Source organism: Engystomops pustulosus, chromosome 5 (genome assembly GCF_040894005.1).
Source record: "Engystomops pustulosus chromosome 5, aEngPut4.maternal, whole genome shotgun sequence".
Taxonomy (NCBI): Eukaryota; Metazoa; Chordata; class Amphibia; order Anura; family Leptodactylidae; genus Engystomops; species Engystomops pustulosus.
Genome location: NC_092415.1, coordinates 55,361,074 through 55,383,849, shown reverse-complemented (window position 1 = coordinate 55,383,849; position 22,776 = coordinate 55,361,074). Strand labels below are relative to the sequence as shown.

The 22,776-nt window shown below is 39.3% G+C and overlaps 1 protein-coding gene across 1 annotated transcript in view; it reads right to left on the bottom strand.

The window, feature by feature from the left end:
- The window catches only part of CDH2 (cadherin 2), a 203,294-nt gene that overhangs the window by 161,262 nt on the left and 19,256 nt on the right, over positions 1–22,776 (bottom strand). The window contains exon 2 of the mRNA XM_072152028.1: positions 15,440–15,551. Within this exon, the coding sequence (XP_072008129.1) occupies positions 15,440–15,551 (112 nt within the window). The remainder of the gene's footprint in view (positions 1–15,439; positions 15,552–22,776) is intronic.

Below are 22,776 nucleotides of genomic sequence, written 5' to 3'. Positions count from 1 at the left end.
CTGATATTGATGACCTATAAGCAAAGGTCATCATTTTTTGTCCAAGAAACTGCCTTAAAGTAGCATCAGGATGCAGAAAAAAGAAAAAAGTTTTTAAAAAATGAACTGTAAAGAATCTGTCTTCCAACCTGTGCTGTATATATGTGAATGTAATCGAATGAATGAGGGGACAACATTGAAGACAACAATTTCCTTGTAATGTAGTAAGCTCTGTGGCCCATTATCTGCGATAGGATAACACAATAAATCATTGAAGATTTCGTGTAGCTCCAAACGCATACAAGGTATTAATAGAAAGTTCTGTGCCTACATGTCACAACCTTGAGACAGAAAGTTCATCTACTGTAATAGTATTTTGACATTTCGCTGAACTTTTATTCTGTCAGACACCATTAAAGTGTCTACGAGCAAGTATCTGGAAATAAAGGATTTCACTAAAAAAATGCCCTAGAATGACTATTATGTGTGTGACAATTTTAACCTACATAGATTAGAAATAATAAGGAAGTATATGCAGCCATCACACACCCCGCTATGGCTGCGGCTCCCTACCTCTTTTTGTGATCTATCCCCTTTCCTTGCGATTGTTTTGAAAGACTAAAGACACTCATTTCCTAGTCAGCAGGCGTCTGCTTCATAATAGCAGCAAAGGAGCCTTTATTATACTACTAAACAGCTCCTAGGGAATGTGCAATACAGGCAAGGTAGACATATCCCCAACCAAGATTTCCCTACAGTTTAACTTTTGGGAATTAACCAAAAAAGAAACAAAAAGACAAAAGCTGACCCCCTGGACAGCAGTAGGCAGAGGTCATAAGTCTTCCTATACCCAGGAATCCAGTATCCAGGATCCCTGAAGTGCACCAGAAACTCACCCCCTACAGTACAGTAACTGCACCTCTATCACTGAGAAATACATTAAAAATATCATGCTGTCAGGTATTGTAAAAGGGGACATTATCTTTAAAGGACATCTACCATCAGTCTAGTGATGTGTCCCAATAAGAACCTATATGCCAGGAAAAAAAGTATAGAGTTATTAGGGTTATGCTACTTACCCGGAGGTACTCCCCCTGTAGCGCTAGCGTTCCCACCCTCCCAGGACGCATAGAGCAGGTGACCGGATGGACCGCTACATAAATTAAAATACGAGGCTCCCTGAGATGCTTGGGTGACGTGACCTGAGAACTCTATATTTCCGCAATCACTGGGACCTCTTTGTGGGACACATCTACTATCTGTAAACTATTTGCAGATAGATACATGTAACGTAGAGGCAGTCCACGGAGAATGGGTTGACCCTCATTCTCTATTTCAGGACATAGAAGGAGAGGAAAAACATAACTACTGAGACATTTATGTTGAGTGGTCGTGTAAATGCACAAAGGATTGGATTAAATTGTAAGCTCTTGCGGGCAGGGTCCTCATTCCTTTTCCAAACAATTTATTATGGAATCCAGCTTTTTCTCTAAAACTTTTCCATAGGTTAAAATACAAGGTGCAGTAACACGTTTTGAGTGCAGCGATATGTAGATCCAGGTCTAGATGAAGAGTGCACTGCACCCATAACACTTCGCTGTAATACTATGCACCTTGTATTTTAACCTATGAAAAATAGAGCTTCAGGAGCTTGTTTTCCGCTATTGGTAAGGATATGTCTAAAGGAACCTGCCAAATGCAGGTATGAAATTGGCCTTTTTAAACCTGAGAAAAAAAATGTCAAATGGGTGTAATTCTTGTAGTTAAAGGTGTGTCCTATGCAAATGGCCTGGACAAAAGGTCATAGCTAGTCAATGTTTGCATCTGTCACATTAGAAATTGGTTAGCAGTATGGAATATGTGATAAGCAAGGCTCAAATCAATGGGAAATCTTACAACGCTCTGGAATCTGTCCCTAGCGACAGTGTTGATAAATCTGGCTTATTTACCGCACGGATTTGCCTATTAGAAGACGGAATATTCCGGCCAAGAAGAAAGTCTTGATTCGTCTGCTGCATTCCCTTCCCTATCAGTTAACTAATGTGAGACTTGTTCCCCTCCTGACCTGTTTACCTTGTAAATAGCTTTTATAGCAGAGTCAGCTGCAGAGAACCAGAATAAAAACAGTGAAATAACACTTTCAGCTGCTATAAAATGCAAACTTCGACAGGATTTTCCACCAAAGAGGGCTTTGTTCATCCGCACACCACAGCAGTTCTGGGCCTAATAACTACCTAAATGGAGGCTATGATTTGGCTTCTAGCGCAGATATACACAGGCAGATAGCTAAGTGCTCCTTTAGAGGCTACGGCGGTCTTTATACAGTGCTAGGAAAAGGAAGGCATCATCTGTCTGTATCTTTACATGCATATGTTCATTAATGATAAAGTACAGTAAGAGTTGTAAGGGTTGCTTAGGGTCATCTTACTCTTACTGTTGTTTCTAGGTTTTTATGACTTTATCTTCCAGGAGGCAGAGTCTTAGATATGAAGTCATACATACAGGTTTAGATCTGAGTATAGACAGAACACAGAGAGTTATAGATTCCGGAGATGGCACATGTATGGCAGAGATTTGCTGTAGATTGGGGATTGCCTGGAAAGGTTTAGGACGGTTTTAGAAGAGCATATTTGTAAGAGGAGCACAACCCTTCTGTGCTCTCCACATGAACAAAATGTCAATTTTACAAGGATCACTGATTTCTATGGTATTCACGACCTGATGTCACAGGAGACCACAGCTGACCATCACCTATAGATCAGTGTGTCAAAACAGACCATGCATCATTTTCACCTTGACCAGCCTCCGTGAAGGGGGATGCCTGTGACAGCTATATTTGGAAGGCAGGCTAAAGACAGTAGGGGGAATCTAAAAGGTGCCAGTGTTGAAAAATATTTTTAGGGTAAAAGAAACAGGTGCAAAAGAAAAAAACCCTGGGATTGCCCAACAAAAACAGGCAAAACACATGAATATATGTGCCCCAGTGTATCTACCACAAACTCTCTGCATTCACATTTAATTATAATATAAAACCTGTTAGGTATATGTACAGGTAGAGCAAGTTTTTGTGCATGCTCTAGGCAACCTTTGTGGGCTCTTATACCATGCACCAGGGGCTTCCAATTTTGTGGCCTGCGGCTCCAAATGAGCAGAATATTGGAATTGGTGCAATTTTTCATACTTCCATTCATTTTCAATCTACTCCCTGTTTTGGCATAAAAACAGAATGTGTCACCTTACCCTAAGTAACCTTTGTGATCCTTCAAATAGGAAATATCCATATTTAGGTAGCAAGTAAAAGAGAAAGGAAAAACTGAAAAACATTGAGCGTACACATTGACATTGACATACAGGTAGACAGAGGCACAGTTGTTTCCTCCATCTGACCACTAAAGGTCCACTAAAAACACAGAATGGAAAGATGCTGCAAGCTACATCTTTCCATCCAGCTCCCCCCTGCTGAGCAAGGTATACGCTTAGCAGAGGCAATAGAAGCTTATGGGGAGCGGATGTAGCGCATTTCATTGCTCCTCCAGCTTCATTAAATATGCCACTGAGCAGGAGGGAGGACTTCAATGATGTCACTGCCCATATAAGGATGGTGGGACACACCCTGTACAACAGCAGCAGCCAATCACCAGCTGCTGCCATTGTTTACTCCACCCCTCGTGTCCCGTATAAGCATACAATGGGATACGTATGTGCCGTATGATTTAAGGACACATCGGCCTTATACGTACTGATTTACAACAAAATTTACAACAACTTACAGTTATGTCAAATTAATTGAAATGATTATGTAATTTCTTTATGTGGCTTGTAGGACACAAGGTCCTCTAACCAGTCTAATGATCAGCATCCTGATAATATTGTCATCACCCTAAATAGATGTTTACTGAACCAATGCTCTGTTTATGCGTTTATAGGGATTCCTCTTTCATGTATGCACCCTACAAATCCCGTAACAGCTAAAAGGTGTATTATTTTCTACAACATGTTCAAAACAATCGCAGAACATGGATGACTAGGTAAACAATATGAAAAGATAGCCCGCTCTATATTTAGCACAAGCACTTCATTTGATTTGCGTCTCTTTCCTAACATTTCTTGACACCAGGATTTCAGTATCTATTGATTATACATGCAAACAAAATTCACCTGACAGGCTGTATGCAAATATCACACTGACAGATTGTAGAATAAATGAAAGCACTAGAAATACGCAAGAGTGTTCTAAGGACTGGGAAAGACCTGGCTAAATTAACATTTCAATGATGCTGGATTTGCATTTAGTTTTGCAAAAATCTGTACGCTAGAAAAAAAAACTGGAATTTGATTTTACCTTTTACTGCAAAAACATAGCCAATACATTGTACATTGTTACACTCGCTGTATACAGGTTATAATGTCCTGTCCATTATATGATATGTAGGGCTACCTGCCGTTTTTACAGCCAGTTTGCATCTGTCTGGCATTTATTTTTCACGGATCCTCATGTCGTATAGTCTATGATTGATCCTTGAAACACATTTTTGACTAGAACACGCCTTAACGGATTGGTCACATGGTCCAGTAAAATAGCGTGTGCCGTCCATTCTATTCCACTGTTCTGTGCATCTGACCTAACTTATGACATTGTCAGGTTACGGCTCCATTCATGCACCCCTATTGGGGGTTGTAATCTGCCGGCAGGCACAAATTGTGGCCAGCTCATGGCACCCATAGAGGTCTCAGTGCGGTGAGACACAGTGAGAGACAAAGCAGAGCAGTGCGGCCACTCAGCTCATAGGCCTGAGAAAATTTTTTAAAATGCCTTGTGCTGGATTTATCAAGATAGTTTTGACTAGTATAGCAAAAGGTGTGTGGTGTAATAAAAGAGAGGCGATTTATTGGGGAAAAATGGACATGGAGAAAAAATTATACAATTCCAGAGAATTTAGCCATATTTACCTGGATTAAACTACCGTAAGCCAACAAGTACAGTCCAATAGAAGACAATTCTATATTGAGCTGACTTTGGAGCCGATCAGCTAATGGTGTTTATTCCCACTGGGTTGTTTTGCAAACAACATATTAGACCTTACTAATGATAGCAACAAAAATGACAGTAAAATAAATACAAAAGCCAAATTTTGAACTGTAAAACTGTAAGCTTTGACATGTGGTCCTCCAGCACTTGGATAGTACCTTAAGGCCTTGAAGGAATGGCATCAGATACACCACTGCGATGTGTTTTTGCCAGTAGCAACATGACTTTGTAGTGTTTTGTTACAAAATCTGGCAGGTAGGATTTGTTATAGTGGTATGCGTTATAGTTGCTGTAGACCCAATTTATTATACAATATAATGATTTTTTAATTACAGCAATTAACCATGATAATTGGCTGTAATTGTTGTCTTGTCACAATATTCCCTGTGAATACTCTGTTGTTGCTTCACTATACGCCATGTGAATAAACTTTGGTTAATATAAATCCACTCTTGTTCCTTCGGGAAGTGGGGATTCAGCCCCACCACCACGAAACAAAATAGTTTATAATAGCAAAAACATTATGTTCTGATCCCCTGTCAATTGTGACAGCGCAGCAAGAAAAGAACTGAAAAAGAACATGCATCATAATACATGAGTTATACACTAGATAAATATTAGTCAGCCAAAATGTAGAGAAGGGGAAGTTTCTAATTTTGGAACTTCTAGTTCTGAAAACCTGACATGTTCAATGTATTGTCCGTTCTCACACAAAGTGCATAGTAAAAACAAGCGAGTCATTACAATGAATAGAAACGCATGCAGATTTAAGATGCTTTAAATAAACAATAGAAGGCAATAGAATAAGCACAGTGTGTGAACATAACCCACATAAGGGTTACAATCAGATATGCTGAGAGAATGATGAATCATGGTTGTGGGACAAAGATGTAGGAAATGACTAATAATAATTTTGGACAATCATCAGATTTCACAAGAGACAGATTATATGGAACTCTTTAAGGGAACTTATCACATTTAAACCTAATGACAGGTTCCTGCAGAAAGTCATCAAATGGTTTAAAGAGTTGCTTTCCTTATATTCACATAAAATGTAGTTTTAAAAAATAGCTGGAACCTTGCCAGAACACTCACTCGAGTCACAGGGGACGTCTTCTATCTTCTGCAAGTGAATGGGCCAACGTCTCCATCAGCTCCACCATTGCCAATTCCTTTCTCCTTAGGTCATCCTCTTTCAAATCACTAGTGACAGATTTCTGCTCTCTGCACAATGGAGAAGGGAGAGGGGAAGAAGGAGCTACTGGAGATGATGGTTGTGCAACTCAGTGACTCACTGAAGATAGGAAACCCCCATGTGACTTAAGTGAGTGTTCCAGGGGGGATAGGGGAATGGGGGGGGGGGGGGTGGAAGAGGGAGCTACTGGAGACATTGGCCATGTAACTCAGTGACTGACTGAAGATAGGAGACCCCCATGTGACTCAGGTGAGTGTTCCAGGGGGGATAGGGGAATGGGGGGTTTAAGAGGTAGCTACCGGAGACGTTGACCATGTAACTCAGTGACTCACTGAAGATAGGAGACCCCCGTGACTCAAGTTAGTGTTCCAGGGGGGATAGGGGAATGGGTGGAAGAGGGAGCTACTGGAGACGTTGAGCATGTAACTCAGTGACTCACTGAAGATAGGAGACCCCATGTGACTCAAGTGAGTGTTTCAGAGAGGATAGGGGAAATGGGGGGTGGAAGAGTTAGCTACTGGAGACGTTGGCTGAGTAACTCAGTGACTCAATGAAGATAGGAGACCTCCCTGTGACTGAAGTGAGTGTTAAAGATGGGAAAGGGGAATGGGGGGGGGGGGTGGAAGAGGTAGCTACTGGAGACATTGGCTGAGTAACTCAGTGACTCACTGAAGACAGGAGACACCATGTGACTCAAGTGAGCATTCTGGCAAGGTCCACCTACATTGTATGTAAATATAAGCTATGAAGTTGCTAATTGTAAATTGATGCAAAATCTGTTCATATATTTCAAGCAAATGTGATACAAAAATGATAAAAATTAAGAAATACAGTAAATCACTATACCACAAGGTTATGCAACTGGAAATAGAATAAAACAATTCAGATAATTTTTTTTCCACTTTGGTAACAGAATAGTCTATTAATAATCAGTGTGTGCCTACAGGAGGTAGACATTACAGAAAGAATTTATTTCTCTCTGTAAGATACAAGCATGGGAAGATAACATAAGAAATTTCAGTGGCTTGAAAACGCTGCTTTGGTTGCTCACAGGCAATGATGTGTAAAAGCAGCACATGCAGTTTATAGGAGGGCCAAAGAGAAGAAAGCCCTAGCTAACATTGATCCTGACCTGAATTTTTAGTGACTGCTATATACACAGCAGCCGGGGCCAAGTGAAGGCAGAGTGAGCACATCCCCCATGAATACACTGGACTCATAAAAGCCACTTTTGTATTTTTTCATTGCCTCTATTTGTCAAGCGGCACAAGGCAAGGTGTCCAGACCGCTGCCTAACAAACTTTAAAGCGGGATGCAATGATATACTAATACTGTAGCCCCTTCAAGTTCAGAATCAGCACGGGTCCCAGCGGACAGACCTCTACTGATCATAAAGTAATGGAATATCCTAGCAATATGCCTTCACTTTATGATGGTAATAACAGTATACGCTGTAGCTATTCTTGCCATCAAAAATACCTGGAAACAATGAAACCCTGACAGACCTCATTATAAATCAAAGGTATCCATCAGTGTGTGTCGTGAGCCATTAGAAAGCAGATGGGGCATAGCTATCAAGGCTGTGTTATGAGCGGAAGCCATGATGCCACAGCAGATAACACAGGCATATTTACCCGCTAGATTATAGGAAGTCATTGCACGTTACACATAAGGCTCATTCATTACATTCAGATCATGACTGGAGAACGCTGGGTAAAAGAAAAGGCTACTAAGCAGTCAGTCCGGCAGCGGTGCACGGCACACTACGTTCTCACAAGAATCTCCTCTCACACAAATCATACAGCTTTTACAACAGGAAGTTCAAGGGAAAGCTTTGCCCTTCATTTTCTTCACGGCAGAGAAGCAAGTGCCAAGAAAGAGGCTGCCATTGTCTTGTGTCATTGGTATTCACATGATGAATAAGCAAAAAATATTTTGCTGGCAAAGATAATGTTCTGTAATGACGGTTTAATTAAATATAGGTTGGAAAAACTGCTCGGTGATGGATTGCTCATCTGCATATACTATGCATAATAATTACCTTTGTAAGTTCTTTAGATCTCCCTCACATTTACTAGTTATAGTGTTATCGTTCGTCACTGCCGCAGGGGATGATTATACAATGATAGTAATATGGTAAGATTTCAGCATCATAAGATATTAAAGGGGTTGTCTTATCAGGACAGCGAAGCAGGAGCCCCAACAGGAGCCTCTCATGGTAGCTCACACGGTAAATGTAGCTTCACATGGTGGCCATTAAAGGGGTTTCCCCACGAAAGAAAATTCTCACATCTCAAAACCCCCTGGTGATGTTAACACAATAAAGAGCATTTTAACTTTAAAGGGGTTATCCGGGTTTAAAAAATTTCTTCTGGCCGGGCTGGGATGGGCTATTTAAACATAATAAACATGTACTTACCTCCTCCGGTGCTGCCAATGTCCTGCGCCGCGGCCGGTCTTCTCTGTGCGCCGGTTTCATTACACCGGCGCACAGGGAGCTTCCGGCCGGCCGGATGCTCCCATGCGCACCATCTCCCAGCGCTTACAACGCTGAGAGATAGGGACGGATGGGAGGAGCCGTCCACATCGCGGACCGGAAGCTCCCTGTGCGCGGCTTCTGTGCCCCTGTAAACAAACAGGGGCACGGATCGAAGGGACCGCGGCGCGGGACATCAGCGGCGCCGGAGGAGGTAAGTCCATGTTTATTATGTTTAACTAGCCCTCCCCAGCCCGGCCATAAAAAATTTTTTAAACCCGGATAACTTTAACTTTACAATGTTACTCAGTGTTATTGCTGTTTTAGCTCCTATTCCTCTCTATGCTGGTCAGTGCAAAATCCCAGGGCGTGGGAGGGGCCTCTCTAAGCAGACACATTATGATCCATCTAGTTCTGTGAGGTGAAAATGCGGTTAGATTATCAGACTACAGGTGTATAAACACTTTTATCTGGCTTCTGAGATTGTACTAACACACTGACACATAGAGAGAGATGAGACAGATCAGAGATGCATGAGATCCATTAGATTGCATGGATACATGCACAAGACACAGAAATCTCATCTGCACGATCTTACTTAAAAATCCAAGATGGCGCCCAACCCTAAGTCTGAAGTTACAGTAAATTAGAGAATGTGTTTTTTGTTATCCTGAGTACATATAAGAAACTTGTCTTCTGGGAAAACCCCTTTAACTGGTGACTGGCTATCCAAGAGACCACCAGGTTCAATAAGACAAGTTGTCTTTCTGAAGGTCACATGAAAAGTGTATAACCGCCAATGGATAATGGCTGTCTTAATGAGGGCATCTGGACATGGGTTGTTTTCATGATGGCATCTAGTTAGTGGTTGTCTTCATAAGGTCATCTCTATAGTGGTTATTGTCACAATGGCATCTAGTTAGTGGCTGTCTGCATGGGGGCACAGTGACAGTAGGACACCATGTTTAGAAAGGTTACCATCTTCCTTGTTGCTAGTTACTTCATATATTGTAACTAGTCTGATACCTACACAATTCAAATGTTCCAATATAAAAGCGTCTTGTATCAGATAGGGAATTTTAAATTCCTTATCTCATGGGCTAATGACCACTTCAAAGACTAAAGTAGCTGTATCAGAAGAAAGTGGTGATGGGCCTCTCAGAATGACAAGGGTGGTCAACTTCTCTAAATTATATATTTATTTAAAATTGCTATATATTATTGTGATTTGTTGCCCTCTGTCCAAGGATCTTGTGGTAATTAGTATCTGTAAGGACATAATTCTGATCAGCAATTTCTAAGGCGTTTTGGGTGGGAATGGCAGAGAACTAAAGCAGCATTGCCTGCATCAGTCTACACCTGTTCCTAAACAAAGGCTTGTGCAGATCTAGATGCTGCATAAAATATAAGGAAAGGGAAAACTCTAAAGTACAGCCTAATAACTAGGTACATTTTCATTCGTAGCAGATCTAAACTATGTAAACGACATATGGATATGGCAGCATCCCAGTGGTGCAACTCCCCAGCATATTCCAGATAAAAGACTTGTAGATGATTATCTTCTTAAAAGAACTCAACAGGTAGGTCTCTTTGATATAGTGGCATAAATACTGGGCTATCATTTTCATACAGAGCTGAACTATCCAATATCCCTAAAGGTGGAAACTGATGAGTTCTTTCAATATCCTGCAAGACTAATAAAAAGTAGTGTTAGAATAGTCATTTTTTCCTGTTAATGGAAGAAATGTTCCTGTGTGCAGATATATAATGGCTGCTCGCTTGTAGAAGGTATGTTTTGCCGGCACATAACTTAAACTCTTCTTTCTTTATTTAAATTCACTTGCTGATGGCAATTCTATTTTAGAAATGAATTAATTAGTTGGTTATCTGCTGCTCAGCGCTGTTTCCAAGCACCAATGAAGATTACTGACAATTCAGGCAGGCAGGCTGGGATTAAACTCGACTTGCAGCTCCAATAAATTAGCTGTATATTCTTGTTGCTAGACCCGGCTTTCCATTACTGGCTTACCAGGTCTACTTTTTCATTAACTAAGCTGATTGACAACTTACAAAGTATAATTTTAGCAACACACAGGGAAGTTTGAAGCATGAAGATGTGCAGACCACCCATTCTCCATGACTTTAGTGATGTTGTCCTGCCATAAGAACTACTATCAGTTTTTTATTATTCTCTTCTGCATTCAGCTGCCTGTGTTCATGTACTTTCTATTTATAAATCAATGTGGCAGCAGCGCTCCTGATGCTTGCAACTTTCTGATTATACCCTCCCCTCGCAGTAAGGATTGCAGCAGCGGCTCACGCTACATTCAATCACATGCCATCTTAAATTTTGTGGTGAGCAGAAATACCACTATGGGCCTCCTACTTTTAGTACCTATACAGTCCCCCCCCCCATCTCTGCTTCAGAGTTGCATCGTCCCTCACCGGCATATCAGCCTGCACTATTTTCTTCTATGGTATCTATGACTTAAGACCTGTTGAGGTCTGAAACACATCCGATGTCATCCTAATCTTTATGACTGTATGGTGCCTGTGCTGTCCTTCTTCATTGGATGAGTAAAACTTTACCAGATTTTAACCGGATAAAGTGAGTGCCGATCTATCTTTTTACGAGGTGTCATTTTGTAAAAGCCACGTATCTGCTCCTGCAGCAGTTGCAGCCTGTCGAAGTGACGTCTACCCTTGAAAGGAGTAAATATAGGGTGTTTGCCAATTGTATATCTTCTGAACCCTGTATTTAGATACCGCTGATCCATGATAACTCCTTTAAGATGATCAAACATATTAGATGTGTATTGGCAGTCAATTAGCCATTAATGTTCAAAGGATTTTCTGGGTTGGCAAATACATCTACTTTCGGGCAGTATCCAAGTAAAAAGAGGGTTTCTTATGTACTTGGACACTGCCTGAATGTTGATGTATATTGGAATGAGGATTGGACAATTGGGATTCAACCATTTAATCTCTTAGTTCTCAGGTGGATAAGCTTTTTTACCTCTCCCTTTTCAAGACACATGATCTCAGGCATGCATGACTATGGGAGAAAGCTGCTACCGAGCCAAAAATGTATATGGGGGAGTCCACTATAAAAGCTATTAAAATGTATGGTTAGCTTTTGACTACCTGATTTTGATTTATTTAGAGGACACCGATTTAATATTCATTTATAAATTTGATAAATGTTAAGTTCCCACCTATATTAAAAAAAGATTTCAGTTGGGCATTAAGTAGTGCAGGACAATTTAACACGGAATATTAACATTCACATTTTTATAACATGAGATGACACTTGTGTGTGGAACAATACAATTTTTATTTTATATTCTGATATCACATCTGGTCTTTACCACATAAAAAACCACTTGTTTGTTGGGTTGTAAAAGGGGCTGCACAAGAAAAAAACTCCCTGACATCACGAGTGTAGTGGTTAGATTAGTGCCCTTTAAATGAAAGTTGTGTTTCATTAATGCGAGCCTTATAATGGAGGGCTATGTCACTTGTGGTCATGAAACAAAATGCTTTTCTGGGCCATTAATGGAGCTTATTACCAAGAAGTGCACTTGCATGCTATTGCCTAATTAAAAAGAATTGGTAATTGACAAAAAAGACCTGAGTTCTATCTTCTAATATGGACAAAGTAAAAACTAAATTAGGATAGACTGTTGCATTAGGATAGAATTATCTATCCTTAATTCCCTAAAAACCTGACAGATCCGGTCTCATAGGAAATTCACTTCTTTTTCCAAACAGATCACCCTTTATAAATGTATGCATTAAGCGATTAAAGCAGTGGAGGAACTGAGTACCTTAATTCAGAAAACATCTCCGTTCATCATTTCCTCCTGCATTTAAGTTTCAATTACAGTTGAAAAATGCAAAATGCTACGTGAAAATATCATTACTGTGAGATATAGCTATACACAGTCAAGGTAAATCAAGTCTATAGCTTTTTGTTTCAAGAATCCATTCCTCTGGCACCTTCTCAATCCATCTAGCAAGATTTATATGCAAGATAGGAAGCTAAAGGAAGAGAGATTGGTCCTTATAATCTACTTCAAAGCGCAGGAAACTGAACCTTTTTATCAGCACCACCACATCTAAATGAACTAAGCAGCAACAATCTCACAGACATAACAGAAATAACCATAAGACGTGTTTGCATAATCAAACTAAAGAGTAAACCGACATAGTCCAAAAAATCAAAAGATAATCTGAAAAATGGCTTCTGGTGATGGACGGACAGTTCAGTTCAATGGTACCTTGTGCTTCTGATCACTAGGTCTGAACACTGAGGCTATCCAAGGTCTACCCAGTGTTTTCTGCTATGGATTTTTCGCTAGAGCATCAACTTTGCTACACTTAATATAATAGATAGAACTTAATTTTTAAGCAAAATAAGTTATGTTCCACCGGAGATTCTTACACAATTTTTCATCAGATGTAAATGGCATCTTAAAAACCCTTGGATACAAAGATTTAGCACATTCCAGATGGATCCAGACACAGAACTGCATTGAAATTTAACATGTTCTAGAATACACATAGGTAAGTAGTTTAAAGGCAATTAAATCATTCATAGCTATTAGCCAAAGTAATCATAAAATAACTGTAATTGGGCCACAAAATACCCATTTCAATCTTTAAAGAGTAACCGTCATTTCTTATGATTTTTGATACTGTGGGGAAGGGATAGTTGTGAACATTTTTCTAATATACTTCATTAACAAACTCTCCTTAGTTTGTAAAGTAACAGGCTGCAAAGTGCCACCTAGTTACAATGTTACTTTTACGTTGCTAGGGAAAATCTGTCTACAGGACTGATCTCTGTGAGTGTAAACCCTTTCATCTCTTTCCCTATCTGCAATATACTATGAGCATAATTTTTAAACATCAAGCTGAAAGAGAAGGGGTTAATCCTCACTACCAGAGCTGTTTAACCAAACACAGGGAGATTTGATGTGAGCCCATGCAGCCTCCATAGACACACAATATACAGGCTGGAATACACAACTCTATAGGAAAGAGTAGCCTGTTTTTCTTACAAACAAATCAAAATTTGTTAATAAAGTCCATTAGAAAAATGTTCACTACATCCTCCCAGACACTATATAAAAAAATGATTTCAAATGACGGTTACGCTTTAAGATGCATGTTATACTTATACATATATGCTCTATACAATCTTAGATACAAGATGTATATCCTAACTACACTCCCATACCGGCAAAATGTTATTTTTGCAAACAAGATAGTAAAAAAAAATACTAATATGACAACATGAACAAATTGAGCTCTGCAGACACTCTAGATGTGTCAGATAATACAGTTCATGGTTATGACAAGGAAATGCTATGCAAAACATTCAGCGATTCCTTTACTCATTTGTTACAGGAAAATCCATAAACAAAGAAAGAGCTACAGGTGTAGATTCCTATAGTGAACTGCTCTACATGTGTTTGTGTACATGGAGAATCCTGAAATACTTTCAATAAGACTGAATTATGTGTGTACTTGAGACAATGGAACAACTATTGTTTATTTAATTGTGTTTATGGAGGTAGAAATATTTACAGTATTTAACCACCATTTAAAGAATGAACAATCTTCAACCTTATAAAGTCTCAGCATGGTAACAATTACCCAAGCATTGTATTGATCATACACAATAGTCTGTCTGAGCCCTTCATCATCAAAATGACAATGAAATATTTTCAGACCTTTAGTTAGTGTAGGTAACTTGTGGTAAGTGTACATGCCCACGACCATAGGCTGCACTTGGGCCAAAAAAAGTCCTCCGGTCTGTTGTTTGCGGCCCATGTGTTATGGGGGTTGAGGTCCACTCACAAACCCATGACAGTAAAAAAGAGGGCCTGAGCCACACACATGGGAAGGAATAGGTTCTGCTCTGAATTTTTTGATTTAGCCAGGACTACGACCATGGAGAGACAGGAGTCAATACTGAAAATTAAAGACAAACATCTATAATATTTAGATCATTTTAAATGTGTGTCCAATGACGGAAGTCCAACATCTAGCAAAAGGTAATTGGTCATTATGGGTTCTGTGTCCACCAAACAGATAAAACCACAATGTGTAGGGTTGAGAGGGTTGGGTGACTGTGGCAGATCATGCGCCACGTTGTAACCAGCCTTTAAAAAGTTGTCCAATCAGACTCAATAAAGTGTAAACCCATGGGAGACAATTGTTGGTGAATAAACCCAAAAGGTTTAACTACATTTTGGTAGCAACAATCGACTTGACCCTACCCCCTGTATAAAAATTTAAGGATAGGACAGTGGTCTAAAGCATCTACTCCTCCAAAATATTCTGTAATTCTGACTACAGGCAGTCCCTGGTTTACATACAAGATAGGTTCTGTAGGTTTGTCAAAACTATATATTTTATCATTTTAACCACAGCCAAATGTTTTTTGGTCTTTGTAACAAATGGATTTTAAAAATGTTGGATTGTTATAAGAACGGGGATTAACAATAAAGCTTCATGGAAGACAAATTTAATAACTATTATAGTTCTTTACTGTAGTCAAAGGCTAACGTACTGTAAATTACCAGCATCCAGAGGTCCGCTTGTAACTAGAGGTTGTCTGTAAGTTGGGTGTTCTTAAGTAGGGGACTGCCTGTATATATAGCGATTGTACTTACAGTAGGGGAATGTTAGTTTCCCTGTAATATAATGTAGAACTGTAAAAATATAAAGATGTTCTTCCAGGTGACCTTACCATTTAGGAGAGGCTGCCCTTCACGTACGCTCCTGAACACACTAGCGTGATAAACATCCTCAAGAAATCCTGTCTTGCATATTCTGGATCCCACGAGTGCTTCTGCTGGTCCCTGAAATGTAACAGAAAGCGTCTGTTAAACACACGCACCATTATCAACAGACATTTCACTCCACAAAAAAAACCTTTTTTCGCTTCGGCTCCGAATAAACGGCTCGTTTAGGTTCTAAAAGGTTCACAATTAGAAATGTGGGGGCAAAGGGTTAAACTTTTTGATAACTGGAATGGAAGAAACAAATCCCACATGTCTGGTAAGATCTAAACTCTAAACAATCTTGCTTCTTTTAACAATTGAACTTAGCAGTTGTTGAGCCTTAAGTGGAATCATAGGGGAGAGCAAAAACATTCTTCCGGAGGAGATATAGCTAGCAGAAACCATTTCACCATTACAAACTTATTATCAGACAAGGATGCTCTAAATGTCAAGCCAGAGCCAAAGACTCCGGACAAGCATCTTAAAATGTTCTCAAAAAGGTAATGAACAAGAGACAGAAGGAAACCCGATAATTGCCTGAAACGTGCTACCCAGCCAACATAGAACTTTTACCATTTTACCTCAGTTCTACTTAATTTCAAGGCGAAATGGCATTAAACTCTTTTGGGGTTATCTCTAACCATGTTTTTTCAACACAGTGAAAAAGAGTGGTTTAGGGACTTTTGTGTTGTTAATGCTCAAAAATCTCTGGCATTGACACTCATACCTTTCAGAAGCACAATACATGAGAAAACATCTAAAAGAAGATTGGCCTTGGAATAGGGGTTTCGAAAACAGCTAAGAAAGCAAAAGCTTTTAATGGTTATTCTGTCATTGGATAAACAATAAAGCACAAAAAAGGTTATGTGTGGGCACGAAAAGAGCTTAAAATCTATCGAAACCTAGCTGCGGGCTTTGTCAATAAAAATGTAATTCAGTAGATGACACCCATGCAGCACGGGAACGGCAATTTACCGGAGAAGATTTGATGTATATAAAAAAATAAATCAGTATGTCCTTGCTTATTGAGGAACAAAATGCTGAATATTTAAAGAATTCTGTGCAATTTGTCAGCGAGATGAGACAGAAAAGTGACAGCTTTGCGCTCTCTCTGGGAGTCTGGTCCTGCCTGCTCTTTGTCACTGGAGGAATGCAGGTGATGGGCCTGAGACTTTCCAGTGACCGGACTCTAGACAGGACAGTCTGGAGTCTCTCGCGGGAAGAAGTCTGTTTTGACAATGACTATAATCGCTGCACACTGTCACTTCATTTCCAGCATGACAAAATACTGGAACTTGACCAATGACCCTAATTACAAACTTCCTATGAGCTTCCTGTATATGTTATCAGCATTTTTGGAGCATAAATGACAATGGCCTATGATAATTCTACCAATAGAATTCCTACCAATAACCATTTCTGACCAGACTGTCAACTGACAAGCCAGACTGTCAACTGTTGTTCCCACTAAAAACTTGACATGACTGAGTTTGCAGCCCAAACAGTCTTTTGCTGTTGTCACCAGCACAGGAGCATTACATAACAGTGGCATTGAAATGTGGAAATGATACCTGCTCGGGGATACCTTGAGAATGCTGTAGCTAGATTGATGCAGCACCATTATGTCCTGGTTGGATTCCTGAGCTGAGTGGTTTTGCTGAAAAAACTGTTATATCATTCAGGACCTTGGTACAGCTGGGTCAGGCTGGCTGCCTATATAAACACATTAGACACTGAGCTTGTAATCACAAATGGAGGTTAGTCAAGACATAACTTATCAACCTGAGCTGGATGACTCATACACAGCAGCTGGGGGATGGTGCAGCAACTGATTATTCTGCCTTCAGGCAAAACCCAGGGATTACATCATCCTCTCCTGCAGTGAATAACTCACTTGCTAGGAGAAGCGGTGAACCAGCCATAGAAGAGACAGAGGTTCATTATTATAATGTTATATCTGTTTTATCAGCAAAACCACTCAGATATGTTCCTGAATCAGTGTAGCTACAGCAGTCTCAAGCTACGTTTGCTTCATAATGTATCAAATCAATTGGTAGGTTTACATTAATTCACAAGATTCATCTCTGAATAGTTTTTCCAACCACCTTAGTGCTGAGCCATTGCTATAAAGGCTTCCTCGATGTAAGGGTCCTGTCATGCCCATAATAAGAACCAGTCAATGATACATTAAGTTGACGCTCTTTTGCTTCAATATACTGTACATGGCGCTATCATCGGTATGGGCACATGAACAATTGATGATGGTCACTCAATCCGGTATAGTTTATAGTAAATGTTTTAACGCTTTCATCACAAACTATGAATAGCTGGCAATTCCTTACATTTAACTGGAATGGCACCGTTATTCTGGAACTGGCATCAATGATTGTGGCCAACTTTTGGGTAAAAATCCAAGTCCCTTAAGCCAATATTTATATGCCAAAGCTCTGGGTTTTACATCAAAGGACTTTTCTTATTACACATGAAGGCTTCAACAGATGGCACATAACAAATGAAGAGAGAGCTAAAAATGATCATAATACTATTAAAACACAAGTAAATAGAAACATCTAAAAGGCGCAGGCATAGTGTTAGACATCTATAGTGGCTGTGTCCAGTACTGCAGGCTCCATCCATGTGAGAGGGAAATGCACAAACAGCTGCTACAAAATATACCCTAGCTGTAAATACCCGAGCTCTGAAGAAGACAAGGCATTTCACTCTTCTGATAGTTAATTGATATTTCATCAATGTGATCTATTTTAGGTAATCTTTATCAGATTATGTCTGATTCATCTAAATGGCTTCTATGAATTTTCACATTTCTCCTACAGCACAAATGTGCAGTCACCCATCGTTTGGCCCTGGCAAAAGCAGCCAACAGTCCAGGGTCCGGCTGCCGAACCCGTGGTGATCAAATGACTGGCTGCAGGTCCTCTTTTTTAAAAAAGAGACTATCCAGATGGAAGAGCGCAATAAAGCTGCAAGCAATGTGCTATAGTGATTTCTCTTGGAATACATACTTACTCTATTCCTACATTTAACTTGGCATTAAATAATAGTTAGTCCGACCACATGCCCAGTATAGCATAAAATCTGCAGCATTCTGCAAAGTTCTATTTACCTCTCATGTTTTATATCTTATTATCCTCCTGCTAAATATTTAGTCTCCGTTGCAGTTTTTTATTCTATTTTCAGCAGATTTCCAGCTCTGATTGGAAATGTGATAGACACCCCCCAATGGTCACACTATGAAGAATAAATGGGGAGCAACACAACGTTCTAATAAAAAGATGCTCAACGATTCTACTATTATAGGTAATACAATTATGTTGTAGAGCAGACACGTCAGAAGAGCCATGCGTCTTCTTTATTCTTTGGAGGGGCTTATGAGGGTTTGCCTTTCTCACATTACTAAGAGGCGATTAAATACGTTTTCTTGGTTCACATCGCTCTTCGCTTCTGCTTCATAATGGATACAACAAGACATTTGCAACTTATTCATGAACCAGAAGATCCCACATTGTAAATCAATGGTTACAGAGCTCGGCGAGGACAGCAGAGAACAGCACTTCTTAAGTGTCAATAATAAGAAAAGGTCCTGGCAGGACAATACCTAGATATCTCCTACTGCAATGTCTGCAGTAATTAGCAGAGCTCTAAATGACATTATACAAGTATTATTTACCATGTATGTGCTGGGAGGGGCTGTGTTTATTATCATATTATTCTCGGTTTTATGTATAGAAAGAGAAATCAGTTATTTCCCTTTAATAGAAGAGAAAAATGAAGGTTGATGAAAGAGGTTCATCCTGATCCTCCCGACTATGTAACTTTAATGAGACTGACCTCACCTGATACCTAGACATATTTTCTCACTTTGCATTGGAGCCCCACAGAAACCAGCATTATATTATTCTGTAAATTCATGCCTCTGGGCCACTATAAGCTATTAGCAGAGAGAAGCTTCTCAAACCTTGTGTATTTCTTTATTTAGTACAAAGCAACATAATGGAGCACAACCCTATGCCTTGAGCTACTACTCTTCTATCTTCCACACAAATCACTTTGCTGCAGTTACACCGAGTCTCCAACTCCCTAATAATGTTTCTAATAAAGTTTCTTCCTTTCATACATACCAGGAATCAGACTACGTGCACATCTATAGCAACGAAACCATTAGGAAGAATACATTTCTTTCAACGTTTGAAGGCCGAGGACGCGTTGCTTGTTACTAAATACTCAGAGTTTCAAAACAAGGAAATAAGACTCTATATAAAAAAATGTCTGGAAAAAAAATATCACAATAGTTTATGCCCTCGTCTAACAGGTTAAAGTACAAAAAGCCAAAGAATTAGTTAGTAGGAGCAAGCTGAGCTTAATGCAGACTGGCTTCGCCTTCTCACTGCCAAAGTGGATTTGAGAAGCTCTAGTGGTTTGCTTCCCCACTGGGAATGCTTCAAAGAACTGGGATCATGGTGATTAAATTCCACCTGAGAGGAATTGGAGGCCCTTCTACAGAGAGCAAATGCTAACAATAAGACAAAAGATTTCCAAATCTAGACAGAAGCTGGCTGAGCCAATGATGATATTAAATTAATGTGAAAGCAATTTCCATGAACAATAAGAGGAGCTTGGAGAAGCACGGGAAAGCCAGATATAAGATGATTAGAAATACATTCTTCAGTAAGTAAATACTTCTAAAAAGTAATTACTTTTATATTACATCTTGTCAGCAACACCTACAGGGGTTATATCTTTTTGATTGTAAGATCTACACCACCAGCTACATAATATTCTGGAAGTTTATATAAGGCTCTATGGAATACAATGGTATAAGATAGGAACATATATTGCAGTATTATTTGTTCTGACAAATCCCAAGGTCTATGTAATTGCTAACATTGGGTATAAAAAAAAGTCAAACTGAAAATAAAGGTTTTTGTGGAATGAGGAAGCTTAATTTGACCCAAAAAAGTGTAAGATTAGATGTTAGACTTCATGTACACATTTTTCAGATAAATAGCGGCTAGCCGCACAGACCCCAATGGTCATGGTGCGGTAAGGCTCAGTGCATGCACTTTTGATGGATGCCCGTGGTGTGAGTAGGCGTCAACCACCGATTTTATACAGGCCGTAAACATTGCACATGGCCCGTTGTTTGAAGCCCTGATGTGGTCCTGATGCAGATACTCATGTGCATGAGGCCCCAATCCAAATATTTTACCTTCAAAAAGCATGAATAACAAAGGAACAGTTACCTTATATACTCGAGTATAAGCCTAGTTTTTCAGCACAAAAATATGTGCTGAAACCCCAAACTCGGTTTATACTTGAGTAAACAAAATATAGGTTTTACCAGGTTTTTGTGGTAAAATTAGGGGTCTCGGCTTATACTTGGGTCGGCTTATACTCGAGTATATACGGTAGGTATTTGTGTCAGACAAAAAGACTGTTGAGAGAACTTGGTATTTGGAGAGATTTAGCCCAAGTGCCACTATCATCGGAAAGAAGATTTTAACTCAAAAACTTACACAGCAAAAATCAAAAGCCAAAACAACAAACTTTTTAACCTTGTTCCCATTACATTTTTGTTTTTATTTGGGAAATGTTCTGGTTTTTGAAGATTTTGAAAAACATATTCCAAAATCTTCCAATGTCAACAGTGGAATGGTTAAGTAAGCAGCAGTAACTCAGAAAGTTTCCGTTAGAAAATGTCATATGCATTATGATGTGTACAGTGTGTATTATGACACATAACATCCCATTGGGTTCCAAGATAAAGGCATGGACGTCCTACATGTAAAAGGAAGAATATCTTGCAAGAAACTTCTAAAACAAAAATATCTTTTTATTTTACCAGAAGTTTTACAATAAGAAAAAAACAGGGGCATTATTCACGGAGTAAATTGTTCTAACATCTCTCTTTCTGAATTTTTCCTTTAAAATATTTTGATGAATTGAAATCATTGTTCATTGCATAACTACAATAGACACAACTCTGGCTTATATAAATATATATGGTGTATAGCCATTTATTTTCTTTATTCTGTCTTTTTTTTTTTTCATTTTAACAGAATTTGCAAATGACTAACCACTGCCATTGTCAATTCACACAATGTTCACAAAAACAAAGGCTCATGGGCATAAATAAAAATCTCACTCAATTCTTTTCACTTGCTCCGCTTCCAGTCTCCACAAAACAAAAGACCTCACTATGTCCTTATACAATCCCTCATTAAGACTTCATGGAGGGGGAAAAAAAACTTTCAAAAGATAAGAGTCTAGAAAGAATTTCCCATTTCCTGGCCGCAAGTCTTAGAAAACGAGAGGAAATTAAGGTAAACAAGCACAATACGAAAGACTTTATTTGAAGGTTGCAAAACAGCATAGAAAATGTAATAAACACAAATAAAGGGAAAATAGATTTGACATTTACCCATACAGTCAGAGGCTAAAAGGAAATTGACAGCAACCAGGACTGCCAAAGACCGATCAACAATATAAATTGTGTCTATTCATTCTTCCAAACAAGTGAACGAGCAGTTTTCAAAAAACGTCTTTTCGATTTTCTTCAATAATGAATATTAAGTGTCCTGCTTCATCTTTACCTCAAGAAGGGTCAATTTTAAAAAGAATACAATATAAAAAAAAAGATCTTTAAATGGAAGATTTTCTCCTTTTGTAAAAACTGTATCTACAATACCGACTAGAAGGATGTCATTCTGGAAATGTCAACTTCACTTAAAAATGAAATAAAAAAGGAAATATCCCGGATAAGAGTCTGGGTTTCTGGGGGACACAGCAGAACAGAACAGTACTCAGAAAAGGGGGTGCAAGAAAATCAGCTGCTTCGAGCTAAAGTATCGATTGCAACTTTCTCAACAGTTGCATTCACAGACTTTCATCAGTAAGAAGCGGAAAACGAAAAAAGATTTCTGCACTGGAAAATGATGAAAAAGATCCGAAGGCAACTGCGATTGCATCCTGACCACAGTGGAGTGACCACGCATAAATCAATACTACCAACTTTCTTACTTCTATTTTCTTTTCTATTGTACTTAAAACTTTAGGAGTCTCTCATTACATTGAAAAACTCTGCAGGACATCTGGAAGAAGTGTACAGAAAGCCATTTCGACTACAGCATCTCTGCATTAGTGGGCAGAAACATAGCGAGCTGGAAGTGCACTTTGTAGAATGGACATGAGCAGCACTATGGAGATAAGTGGTCCAAGCCCCATGGTCATGACTTACACTCACTTCTACAGAATAGTCGAGAAAAACATAAAGATGGAAAAATGG